This window comes from Arvicanthis niloticus, chromosome 6 (genome assembly GCF_011762505.2).
Source record: "Arvicanthis niloticus isolate mArvNil1 chromosome 6, mArvNil1.pat.X, whole genome shotgun sequence".
NCBI classification, from domain to species: domain Eukaryota; kingdom Metazoa; phylum Chordata; class Mammalia; order Rodentia; family Muridae; genus Arvicanthis; species Arvicanthis niloticus.
Window position 1 is genome coordinate 85,428,246 of NC_047663.1, and position 12,718 is coordinate 85,440,963.

A 12,718-nucleotide genomic window follows, 5' to 3' on the forward strand; every position below is an offset into this window, starting at 1 on the left:
CACGCTTCCCATCTGGCTGTTCCCATTAGCATGTTGATGCTCAAGACTGGGGTGGGGGAAATCAGAAGGAGAGGGACTAGCCTTCCCTGCCTGCCCTGTCAGGGATTAGCAGGGAACTGGCCTCAGTAGGGGAAATAAAGCTCTACTTTTTGGCTGCTCCTTGGTCCCTCACCACCACCCATGGTTGCCCAAGTGTCCGGCCCCCAGACCCCTATTTTCAGCCCGTAAAGGCCAATGTAGATATGCCCAGGAAAATGATAAAATAGAAGTCAGAATGCTGAGGGGATTGACTTCTAGATCAGAGGAAGGAATGCTAGACTGGTAATCGTGTGAAAGTTTGCCAAGCTCTTAGCTTTAAGTAAGATAAGACCCCAATACCATCATGAGTCGGTGCCAATGAGTACTCAATGAAAATAGCCCCTGAACATACACATGTTCACAGACACAGAGGCGCACAGTCTTCCAAATGTGTGAGTTTATGTGCAAACACATACCAGGGCATCCCGCATACTATTAATGTCCGTTCACATCCCTGAATGAAGCACACACCATCCAGGCACCTGTTGAGATCTACATATTTGTTTTATGCCACATCAAGTGATCCTTGTGACACATCTCCTCATATGCTTGCGCCATGTCAAGAATTTTTTTAGGACCCATAGCGACCGCAGAGTGCTGTGAAGTGTAGAGCAAGCAGCAAACTGTTTCTAGGGCTGTGAACATTTGAAAAGCACACATCTCTTGGAGTGCACAAAATATGTTAGGTGCGTGCACGCTCACAGGAAGATGACTCTATCTGGAGGCATTTGGTTATACATGTACTCTCAGAAATGTCTGTCACTGCCACAGAGAAGAGAGTACAGTGGGGACAGCAGTGGAGCCCCCAGCTGGAGCTCACTGGGGTCAATTCCGTATGGACCAGCTGCCAAGTTCTTACTTCAAGCATTGGAGATACTCACAAGAATGGCATGGGTATGAAATGGGTAAATGCACTCCTCCAAGTGGGTCTCCTAACACAGCAGGCATGGGCTCTAAGCATGTCCCTATCCACTGTAATGCAGGCATAGCCACAGGCATGCCTTTATTTGCACTTGGTTCTGGGGTGAGGATAATGTCATAACTGTGGATTCTTTCAGTTGTACACACCTCGGATACAACAACTATGTTGTCTTGATACAAGTCATGTTTTCTTTTTTCAGACCCAGCAGGCCAAGTTCTATGAAAACATCATGAAAATCCTCAGACCTAAACCAGACTACTTTGCTGTTGGATACTATGGCCAGGGATTCCCCTCCTTTCTGCGGGTAGGTTTGCCAGTGACTTGGGCTAGGGTCTGGGGACCCCGGGATCATAGTTGTTCCTCTGTGCTTTGAAGATCTGCTTGTTCTTGGAAGCTTGATGCTCAGGAGCTGAATTCTGCTGTCCATGGACTGCCACTGTCCCCAGTAGAGTCCTAAGTCAGTTCAACCACCCTAACCATCAATGGTAGTAATTATCCCATAAATGGAGCCATAAGGAGGAGTAGTAAGGGCCCCATTGCAGGAATGAGTTGCTCAAGGAAAGACTGTGTAAGATCTGCTACCAAGGAATTTCAAGGCAATAGTTCTCATTCTGTTTGCTCAGAGGATCCCTTTGCTCTCTTACTGTTCATTGGAGTCACAGGGCATCCCTTCATTTGTGTGCTGTCTCTACAAATGTGCACCATATGCAGAACAAAAACTGAGAAAAGTCTCACGTGTCTGGCAATTTACTTAAAAAATAACGAAAAGCCCATGGGCCGGGTCCCATGTTAACATAAATAATAAGCAATATTTCCAACGTAAAAAAAAAAAAAAAAATCAGTGAGGAACACTTGTGACAGAAGCAGAAGGAGAGAGCAACCTGGTCTACAAAGAAAATTCCAGGCTGTTATGAGCTATGTAGAGAGACGGCATCTCAAGCAAATAAACAAAAATAGCAAGAAGAGTAAACATCACTTGTCTTTCTGTGAATCCCTCTGAGGCTAAAGGGCTCTGTGCCCGTGTGGATGTTGACCTGTCATTATCACATGGAAAGCTATATGCAGGATCAAATGCGAAGAAGAGGGAAATGATACTCTTGGTATTGTTGTGGAAGTAATTTTAATTCTATGGCCCCCAAACAAATTTTTGGGACACGCAGGGTCCCTTCAGCATTCTTCCTAATCAGTATGTCGGTGGCTGCACCTAGCATGTAGCAGGTTGGATTTTGATATACACCTGATTGCTTCCAGTTTGTGAGTCAGGAAAATGCCAGGTATGTGACAAATCTGACCCCTGAAATGATCTTGGTCTACAGTGTAGTCTACTAAGTCGCTTCCTGTCTCCAGTCAACATGGAAGCCACAATGGGGAGACTGTCTTCATTGTGTAAGAGAAGTCTCTTACAGGAGAGACTGCCATGAACAGCTGTGGGATAGGTGTGGAGAGAGCGTCCTGGGTAGAGCAGTGGAAGCTGCTCAGGCCTGTTTGCATATCAGACTTTCCTGACTAGAGACTACACTCTAGGCAGTCTAGAGTGAGGCCTAGGAATCTGAACTTTTGAAGATTCCAGGCCTTTCTAATGCCCAGATGTCTTGGCACTGCACATACAGGTAAGTTACAGGCTTAGGTTTGGACAGAAGAACTTAGCTGCCATCAGACTCAATGAAGATGGCACAGATATGGTCTGGAACAGGGTTTCCTACTTTCGTTACCCAGACATGTGGGGCCTTATAATGCTTTGCTGTAGAGGCTCCCCTGTGTATTGGGGTGGGGGTGGGGTGTTTAGTAACATCCCTGGCCTCTTCCTTTACTGCCAGGAGCATCATCACCTTTAGTTGGTTCCAGGAATTGTCAATGTTCCAGGTAGCTCAAATCACCCCATAACTTCTAGAGGAGTCTGACTTGGTCAGAGAAAGGTAAAGAAAATGTCTGCATAGGCTCAGGGCCAGGAGCCGGGTAATGAAGGGCCTGGATATCAGTCCTTTTAGCATACTTCTCTAAGCCTTGTGGCCTCTTTGAAGGGCAACTTTACAGGCATGTAAATGAAGTGGGCATGGTATGGTGAATTATCCCAGAAGCTGTTTGTTAATTTCCCTGTTTGTCAGCATCTCTGGTCTCCCTGCCCTTCAGAACTAGGATTGCTAAAGCAGTGGTGTACCCAGCTAAGTCAGCCCCTACTTCAGCTGGTGAGAAGCTGAGAGGAGAAAGATATATCCAAAGCCCCCCGGTTCCACATCCCCCCCCGTTCATTTTGAATGCCTTTCAGCTCTTGAGTTATATGTCCTGCACGACCAGGCTCTGGTGTCTCTGACAGGTGTCCTTTTTCTGCAGAACAAAGTGTTCATCTACCGAGGGAAGGAATATGAGCGAAGAGAGGACTTCCAGATGCGGCTTTTGAGCCAGTTCCCCAACGCAGAAAAGATGAATACAACCTCCGCCCCAGGAGACGATGTGAAGAATGCCCCAGGCCAGTGTATCCTTGGAGGACGCCTCAGCCAGAGGGTTGGCCATATATCTTTAAATAAGATCCATGTCAGAGCTCAGAGCTGACACCAGAGTCTCCACGCGTGGGATCCAGAAAAGTCATCTCCCTAGACTGCTCCTCTGTAACTGTGTGGTCCACATGCATGGATTCAGCTAACCGAGACTGTAATGTTCAGAGGAGGAAAGTGAGGTCATTATAACTTATACAGTGTGGCAACTAACTATATATCATTTGCCCTCTTAGGCGTCTTAGGTCATTTTGAGATTGCTTAATGTATATGGAAGACATGTAGATATCATTCACTTCTGGTTTAAGTGGCTCCATGAGCACCGGGATGCCACAGCAGGAGGTAAGACCATGGAGGCAGGGGACAGGTTGAAGCTGGCTGAGGAGCCTAGGAAACCCATTACCACAGCTGGGGACCCGGCACCATACCCTTTAGCACGGATAAAGTTACAGCTTTCAAAGAGGAGTGTCAGGCTACATGGCTGTTCTGCCTATTTTGCTAGAAACCTTAATCCAAATATTTTTTCCCTTGGGTGATAAATATTCATCTGTGACCTTTTCATTATGCTTGCCTGCCCTTCCTGCCTGCCCTCCACAGCCATTTGCAGGAGAACGTGCAACTGGTGGCTGCTGGCTGGCATCAAAGGCCAGTTTGGTTACCTATGTATGCATCCTGGATTATTACTAAGGTTCTGAGAGTGGAACCCAGGTATTGAACAGCTGTATGGCCTTTTGATGCGATATAGAAGAAGGAACATGTGTCCCCCAGCCATGACATTATATTTAGGACCCTGTGGTCTGGTGCAGTGCCAGGAACAAGCTGCTAAATCAGAATGTGCTGGCATTTGCTAGGTCTCTTCGGGAGACCGAGTACAAACATTATTTCCTTAAAGCCCATAGAATGTTCTAGAATAGTGAAAATTTTTCCATATTTCACTGAGGGGAATACACAAGGCAGAGATGAAGCAATTTGCCTAGGGTCAAGAAGGTAATTAGAAAAGGAGTTTTAAATGCCTACTTCTGTCTGTCTTAAATCTATGTTCTCTTACACCATCCTTTGTTTTTTTAAAGATTGGGACCAGAATGCTATTAGCTTTTTTTCTATAAACTTCACGTGTAGGCATCTCTTCTTCCCTTTGCCACACCGTAAGTCTCTGAGTTGAGCCTATTGTACTTTACATTCTACTACTAAGGAACTGAAGTGCAGACAGCAAACAGCTTACACAGAGCGGTGGTGAAAACCCAGGGGAGTGAGGATTCGAACTCAGGCCTGCTGCTCGCCACAACCTTCAACTGTTAACAGTGTCTTCTGACCTTCTGGTGTTTAAAAAGTCAACAGGTGGTTTGGGAAAGTGACAGGTCTCACATCTTCTTTAAAGTGTCCAGATGGCGGAAGGCACTTAGATCAAAGGTCTAGCAGAAGTCTGTTGCTGCCAGCTCATGCACCAGGCATGGAGGGTCTAGCTAAATAACATGACAGTGCCGATGTCATAGGTTTGGAGTTTCCTCTTGGATGAGTGCCCACAGCTCAGATCAATATACACAGCCTAGAATTGTCTCTAAAAGAAGTGTTGGCAAACCTTTCTGTAAAGGTTAGTCTTGAGAGCTTTGTGCCCCCACCCCCCCAACTCCTTAGCTGCTGTCCCTGTGTAAGCAGTCGCTGGTCATCACATGCATCTAGTAAGCAAGGCCGTGTTCCCACAAAGGTTTATGTATAGGCACTGATATATTGAACCATGCATCATTTTCACATGCCACAGCTATTTGAAAATAGCCCGTCTGTGCTTAACTTGAGCTTGTCACACAAATAGCCAGTGGAGGTAGATCAGGGCCCACCACTGTCCGCCAGCTCCTATCCTCGGCTAGGGTGCTCACCCGGAGGGAATGCTCTCCCAGCTCAGGCTGCCTGACTGGGACTTCAGGGCCTTCCTGAGGTTTGCAGCTATGTTCCCAGTGAGACCAGTCCAGTGGTTTAAGTGTTGTTTTCTTTCTGAGAGATCCTTCTTCCATGTGGAAGTACTCTTCAGGGTGAAAACTGCCAGCCCCCAGTGTGCTAGCACAGAGGAAACTCATCAAGGGGAGGCATGCAGTGAAAGTGGTAGGAGCCATGGAGGGGGATAACTTTTGAGGTTGTGGTGGTCTTTGGGTAGGAGATAGGGAGGAAATCATTTGAATGCCTGAAGAGAGAGGTAGGGGAAGGAGAAATTGAAAACAGGGAAGGAAAGCCAGGGTTGATGAAAGAACACGTGACCATCAATGTTGTCTGTCCACTTAGTTTGATATGACCAACTTAATATGAGTCATGATGGGCTAGAATAGGAAAGGCAGAGATCCAGCCAATATGCTTTGCCAGCCTGCATCCTGTGCATGGTGGCAGGCATCACTAATCAATCACAGAACTCTCCTTTCAGCTGTTCCTTACTTTCTGCTATAGGTCACCACTTTGGGGCTGTCAAGAGCTGGAGGAGAAAATTACATGCTTGCATGTTCTAGATCAGTGTGTCTCTCAGACTTTATCATGCATGAATATTATCTGAGGATCTCTGAAAATGCAGGCCCTGACTCAGAAGTCCTGAGGAGGGCTGGAGATCCATCATGTATAAGGCCTCGGATGAATTATTTTTTAGCAAGATAACTTAGAAGATAGACTGGTCTTTCATTCTCATGAGCACATAATACCCCCAGATTATCCAGGGAGCTAGAATTCTAGCATTAATGCCCCCCATGGTGTTTTGTGTCATTGTTTCCTATGATCCCAATGTTGGATGTAAAAGAGACTGTATCTAAAGAATTTTAATCATAGAGTTAAGAACCTTAAGTTTAACCCCCTGCTCTTTCTATACAAGCTGTGTGACCTTCAACAAGTGGCCCGGCTTCTCTAAGCTAGCAGGAACAATTGAGGTGAACTATGGCATCTAGTGGAATTAGAGAGATTAACTGATACCCAGGGAAGCTGTGCTCAGTAATTGATAGCCATCCATTCATTAGAGAGCATTACTGTTAATGACAGTATAGCTGTGATACCAGTGATTAAGAACTGCTAAACAACTCTGTGAGCTAGAGCAGAGCCCTGGGATCGTGTTGTAAGGTGTAGTCAGCTCTGATAAAGCCAATTACGTGCTCACTGGTCATTAGGACCTTGTAGGAAGCCAACAACTTGATTATTGAATAAAAGTATGGTCCCAGAAGGACCGACCTAAGAGCCCTCAGCTGGCTTCTGTTAACATTTGGAATTCTCCTGTGGTCAACAAACATGTTTCAAATCCTTAACTTGGATGACATAGACATCCAGTGCTTCACCGTGCAGCCTGTCCTGGATGAACACCCCAGGTTCAAGAACAAACCAGTGCCTGACCAGATCATAAAGTAAGAGCCACAGCCCACTGTGGGGAGAGTGGAGAGAACTCCAAGAGGCTGAGTTGGTGGCAGGACAGGCCCCAGTACCTTTCTCCTCTGCCAGTCTATCCCTGCTTTGTCTTTTGGGAAAAGAATTATCCCCAGTTACCTGGGCTATATCTGTAATAAAGCTAAAGCCAGAGATGAATGGGGGTGATGGGTTGTGGGGTGTGGCTAGCTTTGTGTGCAGCAAGTCCTCAGTAGGCACCAAACTGAACTGATGTGGGAGCCCTCTCCTCAGGCTGACCCTAGAATGAACCCAAGGAAGTAAGTAGTGTGGATTGGCAGGTGACAATGGATGAAGGATGGAACAAAATGGCCCTGGGCATGCTGGCCACATTCTCCCAAAGGAATATCCTTTCAGCCTTTGGTGATGGTATGGGTTAATGATGGATATGTTCTGACAGTAATGTGGTTAAAGTAAGCAGCATGCAGGCGGGCATCCATTGCTTTATATCAAATTGCACAATCAATGAATAGGCTACAAGGTGGGGGTCCATGCAGTCCTTGGCTGTACCACTCCCAACAGGTAGACTAATGACAGGAACTCCCTAGGAAGACACAGCCCCTCCAGGAGCCTCATGCCAACATCACCTCAAACAGGTGCAATGCAGAGTAGGTGGCAGCCTCTCTATCCATCTTGGCCAGGCTCCTATGGACAGGGGCACCTCTATAGCTAGAAGATGCCTGTTGTCAGTGATAGTTGATCCTCCCCTGCATATTCAGAGAAAGTAGAGGGGGATGTCTGAGGCTCCTAAAGCAATCCTTGGAGGTCATTCTAGGGATACTTAGCTTGGTGCTTAGGTATTCTAAACCCTTCGACGAACTGCAGAAAATGACGACACAGGCCACTGTTGGTGCATTAATGCCAGAATTGCAAATGCCTAGGGTGGCTTCTAAATCACCCTGCAACCCTGTGCACATGGAGCCGCAATGCAGACCTTGAAATGCCACCACCAGGACCCTGTTACCTGCCAGGTCTGATGTTTAAGGTTTCAGCAGCTGGGTGGGCACGGCTTCCAGAAACTTCCACTCCTTTCTGTCTTTCAGTTTTTACAAGTCTAATTATGTGCAAAAGTTCCACTACTCCAGGCCTGTGCGCAGGGGCACGGTAGACCCAGAAAACGAGTTTGCTGTAAGTATAACCCCCCTCAGCCATCCTTAGCAGGAGGAACATGCCTCTGCCAACCGCAGGTGGTAGGCAGCTTGATTCAGAGCCAGGGAATGAACACTACAGGGATATCACAGATAGGGTAACATGTCTATCGGGTCTTCTCATTTTTGAGGTTTGTAAGATGTAAGAGAGCTTCCTGTCAGATGACCTTGACAGCCAAGGACATTTGTACATTTCTCGGAGGCTGAGTGTGGCTGAAGCAGCCCTCCAGTGCATGCATTGAGTAAATGCTGCCACTGTCTCAAGTGCCGGTGGCCTCCACACATATTTTCTAGCTTGGACTTGTCATCTCTCCTCCAGGCTAAGACTGGAATGAGGAGGTGACTCCAAGATCCCCTCAGCTCTTGACCCATGATACTTAATGTTTTTCGGGGTTACCATCCTTTGGGGAATCTAATGAACACCGTGGGCTCTTTCTCTAGAGCACACAAATGGACACATTCAAAATTGAGTAAGAATTCAGACTGTCTGTAAAGCCAGGTAGAACTAACTGACTCTGTCCAAGTTCAGGGAGAAATTAAAACAGCTGTTAAGATTTCCATAGGGAAACTGTGTATCTGGAAACTGCAATATTTCTTCTCCTCTGAGTACATGGGAGGCCACCAGGGCCAGGAGTAGCAGATTTCATAAGCAAGCTCTTCTCCCCCCAGTCTATGTGGATTGAGAGGACTTCCTTCCTGACTGCGTACAAGCTGCCTGGCATCCTGCGCTGGTTCGAGGTAGTTCATATGTCTCAGGTGAGTTAAGAAGTCATGACAGTCCCTCTCTTCCTCCTCTGATAAACAGGGCGCAGTGAGCCTCAAGAGGCCTCTTTGATGTTATAAAGGAGACAGTTTATGTTTGAAGGTCCTATAGGAATCCCAGAGCAGGCAGTGCCCAGGGCATCTGCTGCCAGGGTATCCTTTTTAAATTGCTAGGTAACTTTTTGTTACCTAGTAATAACATGTTCTCAAGACACAGGTAATAAAATCAGTAAATGAAGAACATCTTTGTAATGGGGACTGGGGGTAAGGGGGAAGAGGGAAGGGATGAAGCAGGCTCTGGAAGTCCTTCTACCCAGTTATCCCCTTAAAGTTCTAGTGTCAAAGGCTTTACAGCCTTATCCTATGTAATCTCACGAAGTCCTGTGAGGTGTATATAGTTGGGACACTTGTATGCATAGGACCTGCCTCCGTAAATCAACTGACTGCAAATTGAAAATATTTGGGGAAAAATTGCATCTAGACAATATACAAGGATATATGTTCTTGTCATTTTCTGAACACTGTGCTAAAATAACCATTTACATGACATTTGCCCTGCACTCACTTGTAAGGAGTCTAGAAAGGGTTTAAGGGCTATGAGAGGACCTATGTGAATGATCTGAAAGTATTAGGCCACATTGTAAAGGGACTTGAACGCTGGGTTTTGGTGTTCTCAGTGGGCTCTCCATGGAGATGGAAGGATGACTGGACCACGACCAACCCTGCTCCTGAGGGAAGAGAGCTTTCCAGCAGCCATAGCCTCTACTCACTATCCCCGACTGAGTCCAGCCCTGGGTTGGCTCTGCAAGGCCCCTCTTCTCCAGCCATGCCTGCTGGACTGTAGCAAACTGAGAGAGCCCCTCCTGTGTGCCTGAGTCCCCTTACTGTCACTTTTCAAAGTTCTTAGTACTTCCTAATAGACTACACAATTTTCTGAGTGCTTCTTTTCAGCATTTATTAACCAAAGATTAAATATAATGTTGGGCTGTGGATTCCACTACAATATAAACTCCAGGAAGGCAGATGCTTTGTCCGTTTCTCTCTCTCTCTCTCTCTCTCTCTCTCTCTCTCTCTCTCTCTCTCTCTCTTTCTCTCTCTCTCTCTGCCATACTCCAAGTGCCAAGAATAGCCTCAGGCCCATAATTTCTGCTCAAGAATATTTAAGTAAATTAAATAAGTAATTGCTCTGCTGACACCCATCATGCCTAAACAGTTACCTTACATTTTCACTTCGTAGTTCTGAAATTGGGGGAAAGCAGACATCTTTCTTTACTGACTTCCTTCATCCTGTTAGCTTCTGTGATGGCTAATTTTGACTGTGAATTTGAGTCTCCTAGGAGGTTGGTTAAGGCACATATCTGGGTATGTCTACGAAACTATTTTTAGAGAGAATTAACCAAGGCTGGGAGACCCACCATCCCACAGTTTGGGGACCTAGATAGAAATAAATGTGGAGGGGTTGAATGACCCATCCAGTGCCAGCCTTTCATCTCTCTGCTGTGTTTGTAGGCTGTTCCATCATGCTTTCCCCTCCATGATGCCCTGAGCCCTCTGAAACCGTGAGCTGAAATAAATTATTCCTTTGCTTGTTTCATGTGTGTCTGTATGCATGTGTGTATGTGTGTGTGTGTGTGTGTGTGTGTGTGTGCCTGTAGGTATGTGCGTGTGTGTGTCCATGTTGTCACAGAAATGCAAATAAAACTAGTGTATCTTCTGGTAAAAAGATCTTGGAAAAACATCCCAAGATTGATTGGAATAGACTTGGTCTTCCTGGCCTCTTACCAATTTTCAGGATGTCTCAGACACAAAGGATTTCCCCCCCTAATTTAATTTAAATTTTTAAAGATTTTATCTATTTTATGTATGTGAGTACACTGTTGCTGTCTTCAGACACATCAGAAGAGAACAAGAGATCCCATTACACCACCATGTGGTTTCTGGGAATTGAACTCAGGACCTCTGGAAGAGCAATCAGTGCTCTTAACCACTGAGCCATCTTCCCAGACTGACACACAGAGTTTAATGCCTGGCTATGTGACTACATTTCTAAGCAGTTGTTTTCATTATATGAATTTGTCTCTTATTGTCTGTTCTTTCCCTTATGTGGTGGCATGACCCCATCTAGCTTGGTTATGGTTTTACTGCCATGAACAGACACCGTGACCAAGGCAACTCTTATAAAGGACAACATTTAATTGGGTCTGGCTTAGAGGTTCAGAGGTTCAGTCCATTATCATCAAGGCAGGAAGCAGACAGTATCCAGGCAGGCATGGTGCAGGAGGAGCTGAGAGTTCTACATCTTCATCTGAAGGCTGCTAACAGAATACTGGCCTCCAGCTAGGATGAGGGTCTTAAAGCCCACCCCCATAGTGACTCACCCACTCTATCAGGGCCACACCTTCTAATAGTGTCACTCCCTGGGTCAAGCATATACAAACTATCACACCATCACTCTCAATCTAGAGGAGTGTTTTAGGATGGACTTTTGGAAAAAGTCTTGCCTATTTGTTGGAGACTCTACCTTGTCCTCAACCCTAATGTAGGAGAATGACAATTCAGCTAGGCCACGAGACAACAGGATCATCATGTATCTCTTCATCTCAGTTCACAAATTAGGAACTACAAAGTGTGGGATCTCAGAGCTGTAATGGATACCAAAAAACAGTGGATCCCAAAGCTATAAACTCAGATCTCTTCCAAGCCCTGTAAGATAAAGCAGATAAAATGTCACATTAGGCTACTGGTGTCTGGCAGGGGCTGACGCAAATGCAAGCAGCCAGATCTCCCCCTACTGAGTTGACTTTGGGGAGATCCTACTCAGTGCTTGCTGAGTGACAGACCCCTGCAGGCCAGCATGGCCTTGTAATCTTTAGATTCTTTCTTCACCCCTGTCCAGTGTACAATTTTGTATGGCAAGAAGCTGAGGCCTCTGGTGAGCTTGAACTGTCAAATTGATGTTAGTCATTGATGCCAGCCCCCTGCAGCTCACAGGACTCCTGAGTTGGCTCAAGCAGATGACATAAGTGGGAGGTGCTAGAGCAACTGGAAAGGATGCTGGCTTGCCGAGAAAGAAAGTCACTACCCCTTCCCACTCACCTTCATGTGGGTTCCCATAGCATTTTGCCTTAGGAATTAACTGCCCCTTCACAGCAAGTTGGACGTAAGTTATCTTGCCTGCCCATAGAAACTGAGGGTCAGCTCAGCAAAGATGCCAGAGATCTGATGGGGCTAATGAAATCCCAAGAGCCAGCTAGCTGATGGCAGGCTTGGCGACATAGTCTGATATACTTGTGATGGAAGTTAACCTTTGCAACCAGGAACAGCTCAGTTTCCCTCTCCATCTCTGGCAGCTACTGTCCTTGAGCATGTGCCTTATCAGTTACCTTTATAATCCTGTGATTATAAAAAGCAACGTATGAGTCTGTTTTGCTTGTAGGATTTTAGAGAGATGAGAGGCTATCACGATGGAGAGGCATAGCAAAAGGCAGCAGACAGGCTAACAGGAGCAGGAAGCAGAGAAATCATATGTTCAACTGTGAATAGGAAGCAGAGAGAATGAACTGAAAGGATGGCAAGGCTATAAACTTTCAAGTCCCACTCCTAGTGACAGTTCCTCCAGAGAGTCTGTACCACCTTCCCAAACTGTGCCACCAGCTGGGACCAATGAGTCCAAAGCCTGTGCCTATGGGGGCCATTCTTACTCAAACCTCCACAGAACATGTCCTCCACCTTCACATGTCCTTAAGCATATGCACAGACCGGCATCGGAGGTGACTGTAAATGGAGCCATCTCTGTTGCCTGGCTTGTGATGGATGGTTGTGATGGTTCAGATTTTGATTTTTGCCATCAGCAGCTGACACCCACGCCTCCCACCAAGTGCAGCACCCGAGTCCCACTCCACTCAAAACTTCGC

At 46.3% G+C, this 12,718-nt stretch overlaps 1 protein-coding gene across 1 annotated transcript in view; it reads left to right on the forward strand.

Moving 5' to 3' along the window:
• Positions 1-12,718, forward strand: part of Dock2 (dedicator of cytokinesis 2) — a 409,472-nt gene that overhangs the window by 380,474 nt on the left and 16,280 nt on the right. The window contains exons 40-44 of the mRNA XM_034506657.2: positions 1,200-1,304; positions 3,332-3,473; positions 6,776-6,857; positions 7,938-8,022; positions 8,712-8,798. Of these exons, the coding sequence (XP_034362548.1) occupies positions 1,200-1,304; positions 3,332-3,473; positions 6,776-6,857; positions 7,938-8,022; positions 8,712-8,798 (501 nt within the window). The remainder of the gene's footprint in view (positions 1-1,199; positions 1,305-3,331; positions 3,474-6,775; positions 6,858-7,937; positions 8,023-8,711; positions 8,799-12,718) is intronic.